The sequence below is a fragment of the Epinephelus lanceolatus genome, chromosome 2 (genome assembly GCF_041903045.1).
Source record: "Epinephelus lanceolatus isolate andai-2023 chromosome 2, ASM4190304v1, whole genome shotgun sequence".
In the NCBI taxonomy this organism is placed as follows: Eukaryota; Metazoa; Chordata; class Actinopteri; order Perciformes; family Serranidae; genus Epinephelus; species Epinephelus lanceolatus.
The window spans coordinates 21,724,474-21,750,252 of NC_135735.1; the positions used below are offsets into that span (position 1 = coordinate 21,724,474).

General features: G+C 41.8%; 1 protein-coding gene and 1 pseudogene across 1 annotated transcript in view; both read left to right on the plus strand.

Moving 5' to 3' along the window:
• The window catches only part of igdcc3 (immunoglobulin superfamily, DCC subclass, member 3), an 81,317-nt gene that overhangs the window by 27,045 nt on the left and 28,493 nt on the right, over positions 1 to 25,779 (plus strand). The window contains exons 3-7 of the mRNA XM_033620654.2: positions 13,298 to 13,442; positions 13,562 to 13,692; positions 13,911 to 14,048; positions 17,673 to 17,831; positions 24,364 to 24,529. Of these exons, the coding sequence (XP_033476545.2) occupies positions 13,298 to 13,442; positions 13,562 to 13,692; positions 13,911 to 14,048; positions 17,673 to 17,831; positions 24,364 to 24,529 (739 nt within the window). The remainder of the gene's footprint in view (positions 1 to 13,297; positions 13,443 to 13,561; positions 13,693 to 13,910; positions 14,049 to 17,672; positions 17,832 to 24,363; positions 24,530 to 25,779) is intronic.
• LOC117260929 (U2 spliceosomal RNA) lies at positions 5,807 to 5,916 on the plus strand (annotated as a pseudogene).

A 25,779-nucleotide genomic window follows, 5' to 3' on the forward strand; every position in this document is an offset into this window, starting at 1 on the left:
GAGTGACAGATTATTATTTAAGGGGCTTTACTCTCTGCAATAAACACTTGGAGGATGATATTTTTCATTAAAGCGTAATTTCAAAATTGACAAAAAAAGAAGATGTAAATTACTTCTGTTTTCCCGTCTTGTCGTGGTGACGCTGTTGTGCTATGAATTGTATGAGCAAGAGTGTGTAACGAGTGCATGTGTGTGCAAAGTAGGTGAATTTCTTCTTCTACTACCAATTGATTTTGAGCACAGACCCTTAAGGAAAGCTTAGCGCTCCCTGAAATGCTCAAGAGAAAATGATTTCATTAACTTTAAGAGATTTACTCTCAGCTACCGAGCAAGTTAAAGAGGAGAGAAAATGTAGGAAATCAGCAGTCTATAGAGAGCCCAAATCCTGACCCACTTACAGGTTAGCGCCTGGTAGCTTTCAGTCCTTGTCGTCTTTTTGAAAAGCAGCTTTCTTTCACTGCTCTTCTGAAAGGATGTTTTCTGTCCAAATTCAGCGTTAAAAGAATATCTACTACTGTACTGGGCAGAGTAAAATTGCCCAGTTAAAAGAATGATCATTTTGTTAGCAGTCAACAGCTCCTATACATCCTTTAGCCACACGTGTGCCAGCAAATCTCAAAGGTAAGACACAATGGTCAAATTTTACAGTCCAGAACAGAACTCTAGTATCATTATGCAGCTATTTAAACCCTCTATGAGACAAACACTGTTTGGCTGAGGCTATAGGAAGGTAAAGTTGATGGGACTTCAGCTCTCTGGAGCTATCACACATGCAGTGTCCTCAGTAAGTGGGTAATTTGGCAGAGGGACAAACTAAGGAGGGGGTAAGTTAAGAGGAGGAGTTCAAATTCTTTCAAGTAGAGGGTTCCAAGCTGCAGTAATGGGAGAGTATGGTCATTCACTGAGCTGTCTGTGTCCTCAGACCCTCTTTATCTCTCGTTTTTTTTAATAGCAGAGCAGAAGCAGAGTAGTGTCCCCAGTGTACAACCAGGAAACAGAAATGGAAATCTATGTTGCTGCATGTTGAGAGATATTTCTTGTACATAATAAGTTACATGCAGGTGATAGATTTACAGCATTTAATGATAAATACATGACTGTCAAAACAGTTCACACTGGTCCAATGTCCTTGTCTTTTACTGGACAGTCAGGTCTCTTCTCTGCTACAACGTTGTAGGTGATCAGGGTGTTGGTCAGTGCAGAGGTGCCTGTGGGTGTTTCTGTGAGTGCACAGTGCACACAGGATGATCCCCAATGAGACACTAGATGGTGCTGAGACTGGCCATCCTGTACCCACCTGCATGTTGAAGAGAAAGACTTCTGTGTTTCAGAGTCAGGGTCTCCTCCAGTGTATTGCAAGCCAGGTGGCTCTTTTGTCCTAAGAATCTGGGGAAATATATTTGTCATAGACTGCAAAACTAATGGACATAGCTATTGTGACATCACCCATTTGTTTGTGGGCTCCTATTTTGAAGCCTTGAGTTTGGCATTACGGCCTTCGCCATCTTTGTTTTTTTGGACCAGAAGTGACCATATTTGGGCGAGAGGCTGGTACTGTGGAGGAGTGAGGGGTGGATCTGACTGAGAAGCTGAGGACACAGTTGGCAGACAGCCTGTCACTCAAGTGGCCCCGTACTTAGTTATACATAGCTTTAAGCGTTAATAAAATGTAAACAGTAAGTTATATAAAAAATTCACCCCCATACAGTTGTCATGAACATTGAAATAATCTATAGAGACCAAAACTTTTTTTTTTTTTGTACCAGGCTGTAAACATGTTTATCTCAGGTGTAAAATTAGCGTCTATGGAGATTGACTCGCTTCGGGAGCCAGCCTCAAGTGGCCATTCAAAAAAATACAATGTTTGGCACTTGGATGTTGGCTTCATTTTTCAGTCCCGGAGGTTGCTGCTTGGTACTTTTAAAATGCAGTAGTCTTGAGAGTGTGGAAAAACATTACCTCTGACCTCTCGACAGCCACAGCTGCAATTAGGAAATCGACTCAAGTCAAAATAGCAAGCTTGCCAGTATAAAATTAACATTACCAGCTAACATTAGACTGATTAATGTAACAGTAATGATACAGTTAACACTAGCTAATGAGTTAGCAGCCGACGTTTGCATTTATGATCATTTCAACATTACGTTGACTTTGAGGTGTCAAAAGTCCGCGTCAGGGGCACCCTCTAGCTCAGCTGGTAGAGCGGGCACCCCATGTACAGAGGCTGCTTCCTTGCTGCAGCGGCTGTGGCCTTGATTCCACCCCACTGCCCTTTGCGGCATATCATCCCTCCTCTCTCTGCCCCTGTCCCAACAAAATAAGAAGCCCCAAAAAATATCTTTAAAAAAACTCAAATAGTGTCACTTAACCACTGCTGACATACTTACTTCTCTTCATTCCCTGTGGGAAATAAGGGTGCAGTGAGACCTCTCATCCCATGTTGTCCTCTGCAACATGCTTCTCTCCATTGCAGGTGCATCTTGTGCAGTTGACACACCAGCCAACAGGGCTATTTCTAGCTTTTTTGGGGGCCCTATGATGAAACACAACAAATCTGCATCATATTCCATATGCATATAAAATCTAATGCCACTTTTTACACATACAAAAAACATTTTAATTTAACTTAGCTGCATTGTTAACATCAGAATCAAAACAAAGTCTGTCGCTGGCCCCTGTCAAAATAAACACTTGGCTGCCGGCCTGCACTAGGCCGCCTGCCCACATCAGAATGCACTTGCCACCTGGCCTAAATTTTTAGGGGGAAACCCCGAGAGTAAACTAGATTATGTGATAGGCAGAGTGGGAAATACACTCACAGGGTAAGGCTAGGTGAGGTCTTTGTAAAACAGAGAAGATGCCATTTTGAGGACACAGTTTCACACCCAGTTAGTCCCAATATGATACAAGAGGCCCACTCTTTTTGTTATCACACGCTAAATCCCTTCTTTGTTGCTTGTCAGTCTCTGCATTCATAAACACTTAAAAAACCCTTTTTTTTTTTAAAAAAAAAAAGGAAACAATATCAACACCAACACCGACAAGAGAAACACTGGCAGTTAAATTCAAATCAAATGGCACTTTTCATGGCAGTGGTTTGTCTGTTATTTTAACCCTCGTTTCTCTGTTGTCCTCCCCCAACTCTCTCACTCTCTGGCTTGTCTCTAATCTTACCCAAGCCGCCGCGACTGGGAATCATTTAAATAATCCCTTAATTTTTAGCATCTGTTGTGCTTTAATGGGTCTCTCTTTAATTAGGGTCTGCATGCTGAAGTGAGTGTAGGAGGCTTAGTGCGGAGATTTGGGGCTACTGGGGCAGAGCAGGAGTGCAGGGGCTCGGGGTGCTGGAGTGGGAGGAGCAGAGGCCGGAGGGATGGTGTAGTATGGTGTGAGGTGGAGGAGGGGTGGAGGGGGCTCGAGGTGGCGCAGGAGTAAGGGGTGTGACGGAGGCACAGGCACAGAGCAGGGCACCAGGGGAGGCCCAGGCTTTGTCCCTGGGGTGGAGAGGTTAGGAGGGGCGAGGGGAAAAACAACTAGACAGTGAGCAATGTGCCTCCCCATCATATACTCTCTTTGTGTGACAAAAAAGCTTTTATCTTCTTGCCTTAATTACTTTGCTACTTAGAGCTGAAGCAGAGCAGATGATGGCTAACTTTGTATTTACACTGTTTAAGTTTACACTGTCTAATTATGCTTTTTCAGTGTTTGTTCAGTCAGCCACTTTGGCAGGCAGTAACATAATGTTTGCTATGACGGTAATTAATCAAGACAAACTTGCAATGTTAATAACCCACCAAAGGATTTACAGTAGCAGTGTTATATAATAGAGTACTGCTTTATGTAATTAATGCTGAGCAGGTGAAACAAGTTATAAAACACAAGATTACTTTACTATATTTACTGCATGGATGAGCCAAACATTTGAAACCCTCATTATGTAGCACAATCCAGAATTAGGCAGCAGTTAATGAATATCTACATTATCGATTTATCTTGATGATCTCATGTTCCCCACTTACATGATAAATACTAGTAACCTGGTTACTGACAGTCTATTTGCAGTGGGATCTGTGATGTTTAAAAAACAATACGACAATGAAAGATGAGTGACAGGAATTATTAAATTCTACACTGTATATTTACGCACTTGATCAAATAACTGCTAATTTCTTCTCTGCTCTGATCAGCAGCTGTCTGCTCTGAGTGCCAACCACTGTGTCTTTTTCTCAACCACACACAGATGTACATACTGGGCTGACATTATTCTTGAAAGGAGCTACGTTACTCTTACATCATCGTCCTCCACACTGGCGCAAGCTCATCACTGTCACTACCATTGCATAGGACAGGGGAGCAGTGGATGAAGATACACAACCTCTTTCTGCCGCCATTGTTTGTGTGTCTTATATGTCACTTGGTTGAAGCCTGTGCAGGTAGTTGACGGCACTCTTTAACATGAATAAGGTGTGTAATTGCAACAATATCCCAGTCTCTTTTGGAGTGCCCCAGCTAGCACATTTGGGTTTCTCATAAATGGGATAAGGTCTTATTCAGCTTCCTCAGAACAGCATATGGTGTTCACATGCCCAAAGACATAAACTTTCAAAACCCTGATCATAAACAGGTTATTTATGTCCATGTGAATGCACTCATAGCAGACTAAGAAAACCAGTACTAGGAGGCTGGAACAAGAGTTGCTAAATAATTTTGTCAACTAACTTGTGGATTAATTGACCAATTAATTTAGGTTTAATTCAGTGCAACATAATGGTGAGCTATAACTCCAAAGTAGCAGGTTTAAATTTTACAAATGCGGTTGGCATAACAATTTCAACTTACTCGTTCTGTAGCTTTAAACTGCATCACACCGTCATCATCACCAGATTGAGTTTGCTCAGTTATCATTCAGACTTTGATGATTTTGAGCACCTCTAGGACTTCTCATCTTTACAAAGGTAGAATCAATTACAGACCTGCTATGTTGGATTGCATTACAATATAAATGTACAGGCTTTTTATTATCCAGGTCACTCGGTATGTCATTGCCTCTCATTAACTTCCTTTGGTAAACAGAAGAAACATTAAGCATCATTGTGAATGGTAACTATTGTAGCATTGCTGCTCTCTTCACCTTCTAAGGGGAGCCTTAATAGCAGCCATCAATCTTACTATATTTAACTTCCATGGTATTGATCAATACAACAGACTAAGGAAAATCACACCACAGAAAAGCCTAATGCAAACAAGGTCGCTACACGAGCAGAAAAACAATTAAATAGTCAAAACAGTTTTGTAATGTGAGAGGGGAAAGTAAGAAAATCTGTCAGGTTCATCTGTGAGTCAAGGGAATCAAATAAAATAAACTCGCTAAAGACAAGAGAATGAGAAGCCCATGAAACATGAGGAGAAGAACTAGGTTGGTATTTGAATTGGTTGACATTTAGCGGATCTGTGTGTTCTGATAGGCCCAAAGAGCTCATGCCTTGGTGTTTGCTTACAATGTATGACTTAGACTCATGCTCACGGTCTTCTCGACATCCTTTTTCTACTTTAGGAACAAGGGCACATCATGCAGTATTGATATTTTTAAAACCATATAGGTGATCATGTAGGTAGCTTTAAGTCACACTAGTGGTGTGGCTCTGGGGATGGCAGTGTAGGTCTGTTGGTCACCTGATTCAGACTGAAATATTTCAACAACTATAGGATGGATTCAAATGAAATTTTGTACAGACATCCATGTTTCCCACAGGATGAATCCTAATAACTTTGAAGATCCTCTGACCTTTCCTCTAGCAATAAAGTCATCACTTCTCTGCCTTTTGGCTAAGATCAAGTGTGGTGTCTTCTATCAGTTTAATATCTGGTATGTCCTCTATAAGGGGACAGTACTGGGGCAGCAGTAGTTCAGTCCATAGGGACTTGGGTTGGGAACCAGAGGGTTGCTGGCTCAAGTCCCCTGTATGGAGTGTGGACTGGTAGGTGGAGAGGTGCCAGTTCACCGCCTGGGCACTGCTGAGGTGTCCATGGGCAAGGCACCAAACCCCCAATTGCTCGGGATGCCATTTAATGCATATATAGGTCCTGGTTGTGCAAGTGTGTGTACATGACAACAGAGTGAAAAAAAATTTAATTTCCCCTCGGGGATTAATAAAGTATATCTTCTTCATCTTCTTCTGCTTCTTCTTCTTCTTCTCCTCCTTCTTTGGTCATGACCTGGACATTTCATCTAGCACCTTCAAAGTGCTAGTTTTCCCTTGTATAAAAGCTACCAAAGTCTAAAGAATGATTCCCTGCTTATTTGCTTTCAAACAGACAGTACATGCCTGCATCACAGCTAAAATAATTGGAGGCCAACATTACTGTCTTTAAGAGGCTGTGGAAGACTTATTATTTTAAGCTAGCATGAAGACAGTGGTATCTTGTGAAACTACACAACCAAAGGCATCATTGGTACCATGTCACGCTAGCTTGTCAGGAAGGCGGCTAAATAATGCTCCAAAGTCAGGTTAAATTCTGGCATGGCAGTTTTCAAAAAGGGGTCCCTTGATCTCTCACCTCAAGATACCTGAATGAAAATGGGTTCGGTGGGTACCCGTGAGTCTCCTCTAAACTTGAGAAGGTGTGTTCCCTGTAAAGGTTGTGTTCCTAACAATCAACGTACTCCTTCAAATTAAAGCTGTATATTTGTCTTTTAGAGAACAATGAATCCCCAAACATGTATCGTTACATAACACATTTAGAAGTATAGCAGAATGCTGTTCATTAACATTTTTAAGTAGTCTAAATACTTCAGCAGCATAAGGGAATATCTGAAATTCAGTTATGACTTTGGTTTTGGTGTCCCACCCTAAGATTTTCAGTGTACCCATCTGGCCACCCCTATGAAAGATTTCTGGGGGCGCCAGTGACTGGACCACCACATGCGCATTTTGAGTTAAGACTGATCATGTGCTAGATATGACAGAAAAACAGAAGGTATGACAGGAGATGTATTTCTCATCATAAAGTAGTACAAACGGTACAATGAAAAGCTGAACAGGTAGAAAAAAAACAATAAAACATGCTTGTACACTCCTGCTGTATAAAACATATTGGAGGTATATTGCCTGGAGAGCTGTTAATATAAATGATCGATAAGTCTGGTTCTGGAGCCTTACTGTCCTCATGAACACCCCTACATCTGCCAGCTGAGCATGAATGGCAGATATGCAGCTCACCTGAAGCATTTGCTCTCACAGGAAGGCTGAGTACAGCTCATACATTGGTCCCTTCCCTACTACTGGCACCCTTGCTTAGAACACAACAATCTGTAAACTCTGCCTTTAGTTTGATCTCAGCTACACTTTCATGACTATCTTGCAAGGTTGCGACCACCACGTGTCTGTTGAGTAAAGACTGATCATGTGTCAGATAAAACAGAAAGACAAAAGGTATGACAGGAGATGTATTCTCATCTTAAAGTATAACTGTAAGTCCCTCCTGTATAAAACATAGCACAAACATATATTAGCTGGCAAGCTTTGATGTAAATGATCGTTAGGTCTGGTTCCCGAGCCGTACTGTCCTCATGAACATCCTTACATTTGCCAGCTGAGCACAAATGGCAGATATGCTCATGCAGGTTCTCACACAGGAAGGTGTTGATGAGCCAGAGCATTAAAAGGAGGGGAATAAATGTTTGTTGGAAGAAGACAGTCCACACACATGCAGCCCTTCCTTTCGTAGGTGATAAGCATCACGCACCAGGAACCAGCAGATTGATCACGGGGGTGCCCAAGCTTGGGCGCAGGGTGGGGATGTAGGGGGGGGGCCCAGCGGGGCAGGGAGCCAATAAAATATCACATCTGCATTAAAATGCCATCTCTAGGGTCCCAGCGCAGGGCCTGCTATTTCAGGGATGCCTATTTAAAGGCTGTTGAAGTGTGGGATCTCAACGCTGGAATAGCACCGTACACCATCTCCATTATTTATGGGCCTCATCTCTATTTTACTGGTTTACCGAGGTGGGGGCGGGGTGGGTACGGCAGTCATCAGCGCTGCTTGAACAACATGTGCTTAATGATGTCACAGGCCTGAGAGGGCTCATGGGGGGGTGGGGCGAGGGGTGCGACAGAGAGCTGAGAAAATGGTTGAAACGCACGGTGGAGAGGGGGGTGGCCTGGAGGCAAGGAAAGATGTGAGGAAGGGAGATGACATTATAACATGGGAGTTCAGTGAAGCTTTACACCATAGCTGCAGGTTTGAATGGTGCTGTAGGATGTATGTCCCTCTGTTGGCATCATTACCTCTGTCATATCAATGAATCATCCACAGCACTGGAAAAAAAAATATCCACATGTGACCACAGGTCTGTAAAAAAACATGGAAATGTTTCATCAGATTGATTTGGTGACTGCAGCATGAGTCGTCCCAGAAAACGGCACAGTTTGGGCTTTTAATCACCTTGTTAATTACTCTCTGTTGGGCATTTGTGTGTGTGTGTGTGTCTGTGTTTAACTGAGCAATAAAGAGATGGATCATTACTTTGCAGCCATTAGGCAAAAAAATAATGCAGCTAGGGGTCATTCAAATAATCACCATTTAATCTACATTTCTTCATTAGATACATCAGAGCTGCTCATTTGGAAAACACAGTAAAGCCACCATCTTAAGTATCTGTTGCACATGAGCAGCAGTGTGAAATTGAAGGATGGGGGAAATTCATCAGTATTGACTGCCCTTTTAGCTCGTCATTGGCCTTCGAACCCAATAATCAGTACATCACTGAGTTGAATTCCATGCTTTTGTGTGTCTTTGTGAGTTTTCAGGATAAGCATGTGGAATTTAACTTTTAAAAGCAAGCTTACATGGTAATTTCTACCTGTTCTGGACTCCTTGTGGAACCATTTGGTCGTAAATATTCGGGCAGCGTCACTCACTTGTTGGCTATTATCAGATGACCAGAGTTTTGACAAGACCTGATTTATAGTTGAGCTACCCATCTAAATCACCACGCTCCACATTTCCTGTCTGTGACCTTCCTCCATAATGCTCCCTCACTCATTCTTCTTTTGTGGTTGTCACAGAGGAACTGTCAGACATATGTTCCTAGGAGCAACGTCCTCCCTGTGCATTTGTGTATGGATTTCTTTTTAGTATGCACCCCAACCATTCTCTCCCCTGTTGCAGTAATTAGACCTGCTCCATTTACGCCAGCAGCGTCATGCTGGTAGTGGACAGTCTTTAATCATGGGTGAGTGTCTGTCAACACTTAGCAAAAGGAAGAGTGAAAAACAATAGTGGAACATGTCTGTCGGGGCTGGATGCATGGATGAGTGATAGGGCCTTGTGTGTGTGTGTGTCTGCCGTTCCCTGCAGCATCAGAGGGGAGATCTATATAGTTGTTTGTTTCTGTCGCAGCAGCTCTTTGCATTTGTTTACATGTATATATGCCGCAGCTGAGCTACATCACTTTAGATTGACTCTACAACCTCTCACACAATAAAAGGCATGTGCACAATGCAGATTACGAACGGCTGTTTTCCCTTTACATCCGGCACAGACGGTTAACAAATTTCTCTGCTTCTGCATGTGTTTATCTGCGTATGTAACGCTATTGTGATTTCTCTCTGATTGTATCTGATTCTGTGAGTGTGTCGATAGTCGCAGGGGTGTGGGCCTCTTAGAGAAGGCATGTTTTATGCATGAGGGCCAAGGGTGGGGCCCGTTAGGGGGGTTGAGTCGGCGGACACACACAACAGCCAGATCAGCGGACACCATGGCTACTTGGCAGAGATGCACAAGAAAGCTTCTATAGGCACTGCTCCTCCTTTTTAACTCCTTTTGTTGCCCCGCATTCAAGTGCAATTTTGTTTCTCTCTCCATGTCCCCAGTGTTCCCAGTACACATGGACAGCACAAACAGCAGTGTGCGTGTATCTTAATTTGAGACTGTATTCCAAGACAACAAGCATCTTTGATCACATCAGTCACTCCGAGCTCCTTGTTTTCTGTGCATTGTGTTGTGAAGGATTCCTAGCTGTTTCACTATTCCTAACCTTTCTGCAGTTACAGTGCCAGCAGGGCTTTAATTCAATGCTACACTCTGCCAGTCTCTGCCCTGGGCTCCGTATTACAGCAGGCCAAGACAGAAAGTATCGCTGACTGCTTTTGTCAGCGTCGAGTCTCGAAATGAAGCAATAAAAATGTTTTTCCGGGCCAATATTGTGTCATGTGAAATATACAATAATTTGATACTTCTGACAAGTTTGCAATGATTTTTAATGTTTTACAGCTTTAGTAAATGGATGTGAAAGAGAAGAATGTTCACGGGCTCGCAGTTCACCGTGGTAAAAGGAAACAGTTATTATCTAAAGAACATGTAAAGAGCTGTGGTGGTTTGGTGATAAAATATTGCTGATGTTCTCTGTGACTTTTAAGCCATCCATGCCTCACAGAAAGGTTGGCCTAAAATGTTTTATGGCCAGAAGGTTGTGGGTCCCAGGTGGAAAAATTGCAGTTGGGCCCCTGAGATAGGCACTTAGGCTGAATTACCCTGGTAAGATATACAGCTGTTTAAGCGTGGCCTCATAGAAGGGAGGCAAAAGAAAATATATGAGCCCCAGAAATCTGTCAGGCTGAATAACAGTCAGATTTTCTGGGGCGTTACATGAGTCAAAACAAAGGCAGCAGTGAACGTGCTATCTCTTCTCACAGAAAACTCACAGCGTAGGAAGAGTGAGCTGTCACCACTGGAAGAATGCTAAATTAGCATGTTTAAATTTTCATCAGAGCTCCATACATCCATTCAGAGATCTAAGGTCAAGTCGTGTTGGAGAATGCCACACTTCTCATTAAGCCCTGAAATGGAATAATCATAGCGTTAAACCACTGATGCAGCTACGTTGGTCTAAAGTACTGCCACTCTATATTAAGTATCTCTCAGTCTCTTGTCCATTATAGGAGTGTTTGCAGGTTGGTTTCATTTATATTCAGACGATAAAGCTGTACTTTGTCTCTATACCAACGCTGTCAACCAAGAGGAATGACATGTCAGTTGAAAATATTAAAGGTCCAGTGTGTAAGATTTAGGGGGTTTAAGTAGCGTCTAGCGGTGAGGATTGCAGATTGCAACCATGTTGAATGTGTTTTTTTAGCAGAAGCCTAATTACTCTCCAAAGTAATGGTTAAGGGGTCTCATTTATAAAACAACATGTAGGATCCATCTAAAAATGTACATACGAACAAAAGCCAAAAATGGTGTGCGCCAAAAAATGTTCAACGGTTTCTACAATCAGGCTTCCACCTCACCATCTGCTTCGCCATTTTTTTGTCTCAAAAGTGTTCTTAAGCATGGGTCAGAGTTTCTCCCATGACATATGTTTTTATACATTACAACTTTTGCCTGAAAGTGGCGTACGCGTCTTACGTGCAGGCCTCGTTTTGTGCGTACGCAATGTTTATAAATGACACCCCAGGTGATTAAAACTGGTATAAACACTGAATAAAGTTCCACATAACAAATCTGTGTTTTCCAGACACTGCTTGGCATGTCGGAGATGGGTCGCTACCTTGCTAATCTGTGCTCACCCTTTTTCACTGATAACTTAAGATCCAGACATTCAGGACATTTTTAACAGGAGCTGAATTATCTGCAGAGGTCTCTTCCTCTCAAAATCAAATGGACCCAGTCATTTAAACTGGTAAAAATACTGAATAAAGCAGTCATGTTTAAAAAATCTGTGTTTTTACAATGCTCTTATTGTGGATATATTCAGTTTCTGCCAATATGTTGCCCTTAATCATACGCACAGGACCTTTAAATGCAGAAACAGTGGATAAGTCACTAAACAAACTGAACGTATTATCTTCAGTGCAAAACAAAGACAAAGGGGGACAACAGAAATTAATGGAAGGACAAAGTGGCGACAGCAAAGCATGTCTCTGGTATAAATAAGCCCCCCCAGTAGCGCTGCTTACTTCCTGCTCGTCCTTTAAGTAATGAATTAACGCAGGCTACAGGTTGGGAAGAGCAGGAGGTTAGGAAATAATAAGGGGTCCGTCCCTCTTGTTATGCTAACAATGTTCAGATAAGTCCTCCTGCGTCCAATTTAATTATGGCTGACATTTAAATGAGTACACTTGTGCTGAAGAAGGTGGGAGAACTGCGGAAGAAGAGAGGGCCTCTCTCTAATTGAGTTTGTCGCTGGCTCCACCTTCGATGCCGCCTTGGTTCTGCAGGCAGCAGCCGACATGTGAAGTGCAGCTGAATGAGGCTCTCTGTAGGGATATTGATATTGGTTATGCTGTGTGGCAATGTATGTGTGTGTGTGTGTGTGTGTGTGTTGTCTTTGTTTGTGTTTGCATGCATTTTTAAAAACATGCCTTGCCTACATACTAAATGTCAACATATGGCAGGAAATCCATATGCTCCGTACTTTACATGAAGAGATCACCTTCAGCGACTGGTGACTCAGTTACAGTTGTAGGTGTGTCATGTCTACTCAGGTTGTCTATGTGTCAGCCCTGTGATAGTCTGGCGATACCCAGCCAGGGTAAGCAGCTACAGAAAATAAATGAATGAATGAATTTCTCATGGTACATTTAACATACAATAAAAGAGTAATAAAGAGCAATAAAAGAGGTGAATGAAGAGGAATCCTCATGTGTTTTCTGTGGGTGTTTTTATGGGATAGTGGATCTTTCAGGTCAGTTTGAGGAGTGCCTGGTTTGCATGTTCCACAATTCATCATAAGTGTGTAATGCAGTGGGACTGACACTGATCGGGTCGTGACTTTGTCCGGGTTTATGTGGTCTTCAGTACGACACTGGTCATTGTGGTTACAGTTGTGGTGTGGACGCCATCCACTTGAGATAGAGCTGTTTTCAAAATAATGTATTTTTAATATTGTTAGAGTTATTGTTTTTGGTGCGGATGGGCCTTAACTCATTTATCAGTGTGCACTTTATGTTGAGCACTACAGCAGCTCTACACTGGTCTTTTAGGCACCCTGTGAATAATCACCTCTTATCTTGAGTTTTTTCCATTTTAAGTGTTAATGAATGCACGCACATGACTTTGGCACTTCACACAGCCTTTAAAGCTCCTTTACTTTCCCCTCGCAGACATAATGACTGGATGGTAAAGGACAACATAAACATGTCAGGAGAATTCTCCGTTGTTGATTTGGTAGACGTGTTTTTATTAAATCAAAAAGTGACGATATATGGGTCTTACAGTTCTGTGCTGTGGGCAGCTTGTTGCCCTGTATCTGTGCTGTGTGTGACCTAGTATCCCCCTTTTCCTCGCTCTACAGCCATGGCAGACTTCCATGTCCAACCAGAGTCGGTGCACGCCGAGGAGTCCGGTGTGGCCAGATTTCAGTGCCAGATCCATGGCCTGCCAGAGCCTGTCATCAGCTGGGAAAAAGACAGCCGTCCGGTGGACACTGAGGACAAGAGGTTAGGCCAAACCACATCGCGGCCTGACACTTATTGGAGATGGCAGCACTTTATCGGTCATTTACCAGGTCTCATTGTATTTATCTTCGTCTGTCTTGTGTCTTTATTCTGTCCCGTAGGTACACTCTTCTGCCTACAGGTGTCCTGCAGATTACAGGAGTGCGTGAGGAGGACAGTGGGAAGTTCTGCTGTGTGGCTCATAACAGTGCAGGAGTGAAATACAGCACTGAGGCCCTCCTCACTGTTTCAGGTTGTTAGATTTAATCTTTTTTCCACATCTGCATACCATGAGCAGACTATTGTCCCAGCATATTCCCAAGATTTTCTAAATCTATTGTTCCCCTCCGCCTGATCTCAGAGATAGCTGCATATCGAGCTAATGCACTCTAGAGAAATCCAATTAAAGGATGCCATCCATCATGCTCGTTCCCATCTTATTCTCCTCTCTCTGCTGTTTTTTTTTTCCAGGCTCTCAGTCATCTGTTTACAAAGAGCCTATGATAGTGGTCGGCCCAGAAAACCTCACCCTCACTGTTCACCAAACCGCCATCTTGGAGTGTGTTGCTACCGGATACCCTCGGCCCATCGTGTCTTGGAGCAGACTAGGTGAGGAAAAAATCCTGATCAGATCAAAGAAAATGCCCCAGAAGGTGCATGTATGTTGAATTTGTCATTCTGAGCATGTGTGCATATGTGTTTGAGGAATTATGTGTCACTGAGCCAAAGCACAATCACAGTGTGCGTTTGTGCATGGGAAATCTGTATATAATGTGTGGGTCGTATGTGCTTTGTGTCCCTGTGTGATTTTATGTTCTTTGCAGTGCAGCTTTGATCTGTCAGCATTGTGTTATGTACATGTGTGCACAGAATACATTAGATACAGTGGAGCATCTATTGTGTATACATGAAGCAATGGGATTCAACATTAGGCCTTGGGGCTAAACATTATGTTCGACTCTGTGTTGATAAATGTATGCTTCATCTCCTCGTAAAGTTGAACCTCCTTCGAAGCACCGGAGAGCCTCTGAGTAATTGCTGTGAGGTGCTGAAACAGATACGATTAGTTTCTCCCTCTCGCCATGTGCATTTTTTTCGTGACTATCACTCAAAGTCTGTTGTGACCAATTTTTCAATCTGGTATCTGTTTTCTTTACCTATTATCCAATCTGATTTGCTGTTCCAAATGTAAATTGCTGCCCCTCCCAAGCAGTTGGGTATAATCAGATTGAGGGTATTGCCTTACACAATGTCGCCAGAATGAAATGCTAACACGATGGGATTTGTATGTATTAGATTACGGCAGGGAGGCTGGGATAAGCTGCATAATGAATCTGATAGTTTCACATCAGTCACTCCTTAATGCCGGAGTTTGTTTGCTGCTATCCATTCAACAGCACCACAGCCGGCTAGCTTGTGCTCTTTCTTTTCTGACACTAAATTAATTAGTGCCTGACGGAGAGAAACTGATGGAGGGGGCAAGAGATGCAGAGAAAAAAATATAGTAGAAAAAGGCAAAAGGAGAACAAGACTTCTTTTGTTAAGACAAAAGCTCACTGGACTGAGAAGTTAGCTGGTGAAAAATGCAGAAATCACAATCAAACACACCATAATGACAGATGCAGGGTAAAAGCAACTTGACAGGCAAGTTGGAGTGATTTATTTCACCTTAGCCTTTTGTCATGATTAATAACAAATACTGTCCTTTTCATAATCTATCACAACAAGATTACGTCTTGCCTAAATGATGCTGTAATATATCTTACAAAGACTCACTGCCAGTAATGTTTTTAACTGTCTTCCTTCTGATAATTTCATGGATTTAATGGCTTGTGTGTGAATTTTAAGGCCCAGACACACCAAACAGACATCAAAGAACTAGAACAACGAGGGCCGACTGTTGCATCACCTCATGTTGCATGTGTCTCAGCCAGAGAGAGAGAGTTGCACTAAATGCACCACAAAGATTACATCCATTGCATTTATCATTAAAGGTCTCAAGAACAACAGAATGGATTCAAGATGCTAGTTAGCCAGTTAGCACATTAATTAACAACATAATCTGATATTGAAAGACCAAAGGATATTTACAGTGTGCTAGCAAACAATAATAATAACAACAATAATCTTATCTAATATAGTTATAATAATGATGATGATAATAAACTTCATATATATAGCATTTTTCATACAAGACATGCAGCACAAAGTGCTTTACAATAAGGGCAGTATAAGCACTGAGTGCTTCACATGAAAATAGACATAATGGACATAAAAAAGACGAGAATTCTATATAAAGGTACATTGTAGGTACAGTTTAAAACATGGATTAACTGACTCATAAGTTTCACTTCACTTAAGTGAACAGATACATTTTTAGCTTCCTTTTAAAGATATTTAGCGAGCTAGCTTCCCTGATATCTATAGGTAGTTTGTTCCATAGCTTTGGGGCGTAATTGACAAAGGCTGCATCCCCAATCTTCTTCTGGCTGTTGCTGTGAACCTCCAGTAAACCAGCAGCAGATGATTGCAGTGTTCTTGGAGGCAGATAGTTAACAAGGGAGTTAGCAATGTAGCTCAGTCCCAGCCCGTGTAGGGCTTTGTATACCAGGAGGAGGAGCTTAAAATCAATTCTAATATAACAAGTTTGTTACGATCTCATGCCATCTTGACTTTAGCTGTTTGTTCACTTTCCTCACTTTCATTTCTCCTGTGCTGAGCTAAACTGCCAATCAGAATGATTTCATCGCCAGAGGGCTCCTCTGTCTCCAGTGTCGATTCAACATAATGAATCAGCCAAAAAAAAGCTGACAATGGCCGACCTTTGCCAACAGCGTGGTACACACCACAAAAAACTAGGGCGATGGATGCTCACCACACCCCGACCCTGACCGACAGCTCGATGTGTCAGGGTTCTTAGACTTCCCCAAGAAGCTGTAAGAGAGGTTAGGTCTTCAGACAGGGGCTTTTATTACATCATCTGGTTAGAAATATCTAGTGCTACTGCTATGAAGTTTGCTTTTTGCAGTGTAGGGCCTGTGAACATATCTAATTAAAGGTGGTCTTAATGTTTTCACAGCAGCCTCACTGTAATTTTATTGCATGAATATATTCTCTTTGATGTTTGACAGATTTAATCCCTTACTTTCTTTACTTCTTGTTTTATATTGCTACATTTTGTATAATTTTGACAGAAGTACAACCTGTTATTAAAACATGGAATATAGAAATTGTAATTTTAAACTTGCTTGCCTTAATTATTTGAAAGATATGAAAGTAAGCCTGAAAATACTCTGCCGACCCGTGACCATATGGTTTTCATCTCTGACTGGAACCCCTGCCTCTGCGTGTGTCCGGCATGATGCCCATCACCCTGCCTCCCTGACTGGCCTTTTAACACATCAAATCTGGACCATACAGGCTTACAGGCTGCAGATGGAAGTCATAGATGGGATTAAAATGCCCCCTTGGCCCCATAGCTAATAGACTGCAGATAGGGAGCACAGGAAAGTGTGAGCTTATCATGTAAGTACAGTGAGAGCAGAGAGGAGGCAGCTATGGATTGTGTAAGGAGATAGGAGATTAGAAGTTGCAGTTAGAGCTTCTGGTCCCCCAGTGGCGGGTGGAACATCTCCTGCGTAACTGTTTAATGTACTACAAGGCTTTTACAGACAAAGGCACAAAGAAAAGAAAGTTCCCGCTCAAGTGTGAAAGCTTTAATTAAACGAACATCTATTAGAGAAACTGCTCTTACAATAAAAAACATTAGAGGAAAAAGCTGATGATGAATGTACTCTTTAGGATGTCACTCTGACAACAGCCTCCCAGTGAAGACAACTAATTACAGCATGTACCCTGCTCACACAGCAGTCACAAACTCAGTGACCTTCTTCTCTTTATTACCCAGGTGTCTGTTGTACTGGCAGCTTCATCATAAGCCTTAACAATTCTGAGAATCACACACTTCACTGTGAAAGCTGCATCCTTGACCTCTTGCAGGGCCGGAAATAGAACCGCTCCCATTGAATTGTGGCTGTAAACGTGCAATACGTTTAATTAGGCTTTCTTGCCGGTGATTTAAGTGTACTCTGACCTTTACTGTAGTACACACCCCATTCACCCCTACCCAACATGAACATATACTGTACCTGTGCACGCTTGGCCTTTTTTGCTGCCCTATATAAATTCTTTCCCATCCTTCTGAACCGCTGTCTCTCTGTTTTCCACGCGTAGACGGCCGTCCGATTGGTGTGGAGGGAATCCAGGTACTCGGCACAGGCAACCTGATGATCTCAGATGTCGGTGTGCAGCACTCAGGGGTCTACGTGTGTGCTGCTAACAAACCAGGGACCCGTGTTCGTAGGACTGCTCAGGGACGTCTGGTGGTCCAAGGTGAGTTCTTGATATAAGGCTATTTTCAGAAGGTTAGGTAGAAGCAGTGGAGGGAAACTCAAAACACACAAATACAGTCGAGGTCAGGTGATAAGGTAAAGCTTGTGCATTCTCTGGGTGGACCTGTGTGCAGGCACCCTGACCACCATATAATAACTCCACCGACTTCCCATCAGCCAACACTTTCAGTTGTGTTTGCTGGAATGCAAAACCCAGCTGTAGCACCTCTGCCTGTACTTGAACCAGTGTCATTTCATCCAGTGTTTTGCCGCTGCGTCACTTTACAGACTTAGGTTTTTATTTTACTGCCAACCAAAGCTTGCACAACTTAGGCTGTTTTTCTACCTGCCGAGCAGCAGTAAAAATTTTGTTTTTTAGTACAACAGACGTACCATGTTGATACTAAAAAGCATGTCTCTCAGGGCACTACCAAACAAGCACAAACATTAATAGCACAGGATAAAGAATCAGTGATCCCCTCAGGTGTGAACAAACAGTTTATAAGTTCAGCCAACCAATAACAGTGTCATGATTCAAATCCATAACAATGGCATCCAGGTGGAGATGATAATATAAACAATAAAATGTATTTATTAACTTAATCTCTGGTGCCATTGTAAACAGTATAGAGCAAATCAACATACATCACAGTTGTGTTGTACAACTTTTGTGCTCACTAGAATGATGTTTAAGAGAGTTTTTACAAATGTTGGCCCCTCTACATGGACATGAAATCATGTACATATCGTACATTTGTGGAGGCACATGTGGTTATATGTTTGATGGTATCTTACTTTTTAGATCAGAAACGACACTCAAAAAAATCATTTGGAAGACGCTTTACAGACCAAGTTTGCACAACACAAAACTCTAGGCAAGTCTGTGAATGTATTCTTTGCAATGGAATCAGAGGCAGGGGTGTAAATATAGACACTGCAGATAGTGCGGTTGCACTGGGGTATGTGGGGTGGAGGGGCCGGATTACCACCTGGAAATACACCCGTGTTCAAAGAAGAACTCATGTGAAATCAAAAATGGTGCGATTTTTTTATATATGCCTTCAAAAAGGCAAACACAGCCCCATCGTGGTTTTCTGTTTTTGTAAGATAGTATCAATCTATAACAAAATTATATGCTTATTCTACATAAACTATAAAAAAACTATAATTTAACTAAAAACAACTTAGTTAAACCAATAATTTCCTGTTTTCTTTTGTCATTTACAGATATGTAATGATGATCACAAGGTAACATGTTTGTTAAGGTTGTCCAATATCAAGTCTTTAAGTGTCTAATCTTGTAACAAGACGATACGATTTACAGAAGCCAGTTTAGGTGCAAAATCTGTCAAGACTGACAAGCTAGACACTTCTGCAAGCTGATATAACAAATGCGGCAGTAAGACATACAGTTGGTAAAATATATATATATGCCTAAAACTGTGTGTGTGTGGTTCATAACTAGCAACTAGGGCCCATCATAATAGTGTGCACTGGGGCCCATCGTAACTACCTTACATCACTGATCAGAGGATCAGATATGTCAACAGTGTGCAGATTTTCTTCAAATCTGTAGAACTGTTATCGTTAGAAGATATACAAATAGATTTTTTTCTTCAAAAAGGCCAGGACGAGATTGTTTTTGTGTTGGATATCTTTGTCCAACAGTCTCACAGAAATGCGTGAAATAGATATGACCTCTTAAGAATGCATTACATGGTGGTGGGCACAAAATGTGTTAACATTATATGCTGCCAAAATGAAAACAATGCAGTGCAAAATCTATTACGAACGGTTGCAGTTTTAATCATGTAGTTAGTGTGGTCAACTTTCTGAAACAGTTGCAGTTTGGGAAACACACATGGTTTGGTTTAGGGAGAAAAAAAAGGAAAAGATTGTGGTTTTGGTTAAAATAACTACATACCAGACGTAAGTAAAGGGAACTAACATACTTTGCATGGTTACGTAAAGTACCTACATAAAGTAATTTGCGCAGTTATGCAAAGTTTGTAAAGTCATGTAACCACACTGAATTTTGTTTTCACACGGAGCATGAACAGAGATCTAGTGGTTGAAAGTCCATGTGTGTTTGACCCATCTACCATCCCTCCCACCCACTGTACGTGGATGATCTCACTCTTTACACTTAATTCGTTTGTCCAACATGACAAGAGATCCTCATTGAATTTGCATGGCTGTTGTTTTTGTGTTGCCAGCACATAATAATAACACATTTCGTACCCAAAGTTTGTGTTCATTTTACATATTTCTATGAGAACAGGGTGCCGCACCTCAAAACTTTCTCTCATGCCCTCAGCTTTAACAAATCAAATTTTGTCACAGGAGAGTATTTGTATCTTCTTCTTTCATATGATAGTTCTGAGGTTTTCCCCTCCCTATGGACACACACATAAAAATATAATATACAAACACTGCCATCATTCTTATTTAAATGTATTTGCATTATTTGGTGCAAATGTAAAGCCCATAGATGTCAGTACAGTTGCTCTTGAGAACAACCCTGATAAACTCAATATGAGATGTTGATGGCTTTGTGGCAGGGTTACAGTCAGATTGCATCAAGGTCAACTTTGTGTGGTATAATTGTAAAGAGACTCTCAATGTCACAGCAAGACGTGGCAGGTCTATCCTATATGGCCTCTGTTAAGAACAGTGAATCGTAACATTAAGAATGTAGAATGTTTGAATACTGGGACATAAATATAATAAATATTGTCAGTAAGTGCAGTAATGTTAAGTGCTTTATATAAATTAAATAAATAGTTCATGGGCTATATCATGCAAACCTGTTATTGTCCCTTTAATTGCTTTTTCACTCTGTTATTGTTTTATGTTGTTCTGTGATATTCGTCATCTTATTAGTGTTATAGGCAGCACCATGAATGTGTTGACCGTTGGGATGAGGCCAGGTGTGGGTGGCCCCCAGTGCATTAATTGTCACCAAGCAGGAAACATCCAGCATCTGCCATCCTCACTCAGATATTGACCAGATGGATCACACTTTGCTTCAGCCCAAAGCAGTATTGATCCTGATCAATATTTCATTTTATCTGCCTGTCAAGTCCAAGACAAGCCGGTTCCCTCGCAGGAGCAAAGAGGGGGAAAGCCACAGATGTTAATTATGTGTCAGTGTCTTTGGGTTTTGTTATTGACTTGTGGAAACAAAGGTGTACTGTCAGCTCCAAATACATGTCGGTTAGGTCTGTTTCTATATGAGAAGAACATGGCATGTCCTTGAGGAATTATTATTAGCACAATTAGCAATTGACACATCTTTGAATATGAGAGGGCTGTCATTTTAAAAAAAAAGAGCGGTTAGGAACTCAAACTCCAGATAAATGCAGACAAGAGTACTCATGAAACCATCACACATCAAACAAATGTACTGATACAGCAAATCAATTACGTTCATTTTGGCTCCTTGGGGCTACAAAAAGAGAGAGAAACAAGAGAAACAAAGACCAGAGGAGGAGTCAAACTGTGACAGCCCAAAGGGAAAAACAAGAGCAAGATGGATGGGTGGTGCAGATGATCTAACCCACACCCTTACAGGTGCAAATCAATATCTTCTCGAGCTCCCTGTGACCTTCACCTTTAAGACAGCCCTCAAAGAACATGTCGAGCGGGAGAGAAAGAGCGAATGAAGCCAGGAAGGAGGGAGAGATAAATGAAAGGACCATCACACGCTGTCAGCAGCCTCCATTCAAGTGCCTCAGGGTCCCCTAGCTTTTCCAATGGGAGAATGGAAATGCTTACATTGAAAAAGTGTCAGACAACATTTTGTCTATTAGGGTGGGAACAAGACCTTAGGACAGAACAGTGGAAATACTAAACTGGAGAAAAGAAAAATAATAAACAAAGGTATTTGAATGGCTAAAAATGTGGCTGTTGCATGAAATGATAAGAGTGATGCTATTCAGTAATTTTCTTATTGTCAACAAATCCCTTGAAAAGATAAAACCAACAAGTCGATCTTACTAACAAGTATTGTCTGTGTAAACAGCTGCTGATATAACTTATTCCTCTGTGCTATAGACCTCCATTGTTGTCCAAAGACTATTGTTAGGTTCATTCATGTCAGTGAACATGAACACTGCAGCTGTAAATAAATTACTAGTGCACCAAATGCATGTTAATCTGAGCAGAAAAAAATGTTCCCCAACCAATATTTAGTCGTGTTCTTTGGCTAAAAACTGCATCGGCCAACAGTTTAAGGAAATTATTGAACCTTTTTAAAAAACAAAGTAAAGCTCAGGACAACACTTCAGTTTGAATATTTAATGCCACATGGACATTTCAGGCAAGATGCCCTTTCTCAGAGTGTTCTGGCAATGTTTTTAAAAATGAAACTAAATATTTGTGACCTGTTTGTCAAGATTTAAAGCTGAGATAAGCAGACATCTGAAAAAAGAAAAAAACATTTTTTTAGAAAATACACCCTCCTCCTGCAGCCACACCCCACCCCTTCTGTCCCAAGCTCCTCCAACCAGACAACCACAGGTGTATGCGCGCATGCTTCACGCAGTAACTCAGTGTTTCCCATAGATTTAATTCTGTGTCATTGTACAGTTGCACGCAGCTCATTCACTCAGCCCCTCCTTGCGCCGCTCTATCTCTGTTAATCAGAATATAAATGAGAAAACAATTAGCTAGCTAGCCACCCCATGGTATTTCTGCCTTGCTCCCCTCTGCTGTGGACTGCTTCCCCGGGAGGAGAGATACAGAGAGACAGATCTGTGGTTGGCAGCTGTAGAGGCTCGTATTCGGCAGTTGCAAACCCCTCATCACTGGGTGGCACAACAGGTCCAACCTGTAAAGCGATCCAGTGTGGAGGTGGGTTCCCCCGGAGTTGGGGTTTGCATTGGCTGGTCCATCACTGGAGCTCCTGCCTGCTCTCCAGAGGTGGTCTGTAGTGGTGGGGAGAGAGGCGGAGCACACACTGTGATCCAAGGTTAGCTACATGAACACGAATTTGAGGCTGCAGCTGTGAGCCTTTGGCTCCGGTTTGTTGAAGCTAAACTATTAATAACATTTTCTTTCCATCTGTTAAACACTTTGCCGATGTTGTCACACGTGTTTTGTTACGTTTACGCCAGACGCCTGATAAGTCCGTCTCCCTTTTTTGGGTTGCTTTGCAGTGTAGGCAGTTGTTGCCAATGGTGGAATAGCAACTAATCCCTGCAAAGTTCTCCACTACCGAATCAGGGTTTCATCGAAGGGACGTGCGCGCGCATCTGCATTTGTAGAACAGCCAGTCTACTTAGATTTTCTAAAGCCTAAAAGCAAAGCTGAGACGAGGTGCAGAAGTAGCTGTCTTTAAGACCACTTGAATTATAACATGCTCAAGGTTTATCAAGGGATTTTCTCCCACTGATGCCAAAATTAAATTGCCTATCCCATCTTTAAGTCTTCAGTAAGAATTAATGAGCATTTTTTTTCTTAATGAACAAGAGTCGCTGTTTAGGTATCACCACACTAATCAAGGTTTACCTCTGTGTTAAAAATCACTCAACAGAATTAAATGTTGTTTTATTTCAGCCAGCATCAGTGTTAAAAGGTGTAAGGTCACAGTTTGACTTTAGTTGCTCAATCCCACCAGCTAATGATGAGTCAAATGATCGGCACAGAAGGAAAGCTTCTTTTTGTTTTTTTTATAACAGGCAATATGATACACCCTAGTATTCCAGCGTTCTACCCTCTAGTGAAGACTCTGAGATATTATAATTACCATAACATTTTTTCTTAGTTAATATGGGCATAAATAATTCAGGTTATCAAATCACAGATAACCGCTGGGACAATAATGAGTACGGAGAAGAGAAGTGCAATACCTCTCTGTCTGTCAGCTCAAATAAAAACACCAAGCCAGAAATTAAACTCCAGCGGATATAACTGTAATTACTCTGTGATTTAAAGAAAGTACCTTCTCTGCTAAGAGAACCGTTTCATATGAATAAGTTATTACCACTAATTGACCATAGCTGGAAAGCCTGAAGCATATATGAGGCAGGATATGATGAAACTATAAACTGCATCACTTTATTTTCCTGTAAATGTGTTGCTGTTTTAAATCACATTAGTCTCAAAGTAGGGCTGATGTTGATTGTCTTGCTGTTTTCTCTCCACTTTCCTGCTCTCTCTTCCATCGCACTGTATTTGCACTGATCTAGTGTCTCGTATAATCCTGCTAATTGACCCTGAATTATAGATTTGCAACACTATTTATCCATACACCTACGGTATAATGCAGTACTCTGCTTCTTTATAATAAAGGGCAGCTGCATGCACACCCCGTGGGCTCTCTGGTTTTTCGCTTATCTTGTATTTCTTTCTGTCTTTTTATCAATGTCAGTCTTCACTTTTTTTTTTTTTTGTAACTCAAGATATTGCACCTCTAGGTCTCGCTCACATCTTCCAGTTTGTTTCTCTGGCACTGATTTTCCTGGCACTTGTCCTTTTGGTTGTGGGAACGAGGCCAACTTAACTGACTCTCTGCCTCCCTCCTCTCTCAGCTCCAGCAGAGTTTGTTCAAGCTCCGCAGTCCATCGCTCGGCCCGTCGGCACCACCGCCATCTTCACTTGCCAGGCACAGGGCGAGCCCGAGCCCCAGCTCACCTGGCTGAAGAACGGGCAGATCCTGGAGCCCGGGGGACACATCAAACTCAGGAACAACAACAGGTACATTAAAAAGCCTTTGCCTTGTGTTCTTTTGTAAACGTATTCATATATTCAGGAATGCCCACAGATTCCTCAGGGTGCAGGAAAAAATGGCGAAACAAAAGAATAGCTCAGCTTTTTCAGTTTTTGTTAGTGCTGTCAGAAGTATTGTTTTCACAAAAGACCTTTTTTGGCACCCTAATTTGTAGTGTTAAGCAAAGGAGAGGGCTGCATTTTCTTGCCAATTTTCTTGGCATCGTGTCTTTGAGACTTCTGCCAGCTTATGTCTGATGCACCAATTTATTGTTCATACTACTGTACTAAATATTCCACTTAAAAAAGCATATTGTTGGTTATTGGTTGTTGTGAGTTGTCATATTGGCATATTGGTTTTGGGAAGATCTGAGTGAGTACAGTGGTGTGGAAAGGGATCAGCTTTGGGAAGATCTGAGTGAGTACGGCGGTGTGGAAAGGGATCAGCTTTGGGAAGATCTGAGTGAGTACGGCGGTGTGGAAAGGGATCAGCTTTGGGAAGATCTGAGTGAGTACGGCGGTGTGGAAAGGGATCAGCTCTGGATAAACTGCAGGAAAGGAGACCAGCGTTGTGTCTTAAATCAGATAGTTCTGTACTTGCTACTTTACGTACATGCATACATTTACACTGAGATTTATGGGAAAATGCTGGTACTATGAGTAACCGTGTGGTGCACTCATAACGGTCAAAATGTTGATTGTGCAACATTGGACACCTCTCACCCTCAACTGTCATCATGTCACTTACGTAGCAGAAGGGATGGGACCACAAACACATTTTTAACTTATGAAATGTCGGCTGATTACCACCATGAACACCAAAGCATAAATATACATGTGTACTTTTCACTACCACTATGCTACTGGATTAATCCTGTAATCATTTGGTACCATAAACAGTAACATGTATGCTATTGTTATCTTGTTAGCTACCTAACAGCGACACATTTTATCACCTGGCATTGACGCTACCTGTGTTATGGTGGAAGCTATATGATCTAAAAGCGTATTTATATTTGGTGTTAATGCCTGTTATTGCTTGACAAGTGGTGAATATGTACAACATGCAGCAGCTATCATTAACACAGTAGATCAGATAGTGATAGAGCCAGCAAGTATCAGCCGCTCATTCATAGATAATAAAACATGTTGTGAAAGCATGTTGATTTTCAATGCAGTAACTAAACAAAGAAAGAAAACAGAAGAAGTTAAGTGAGCAAGCACGCAGGTATAGCAAA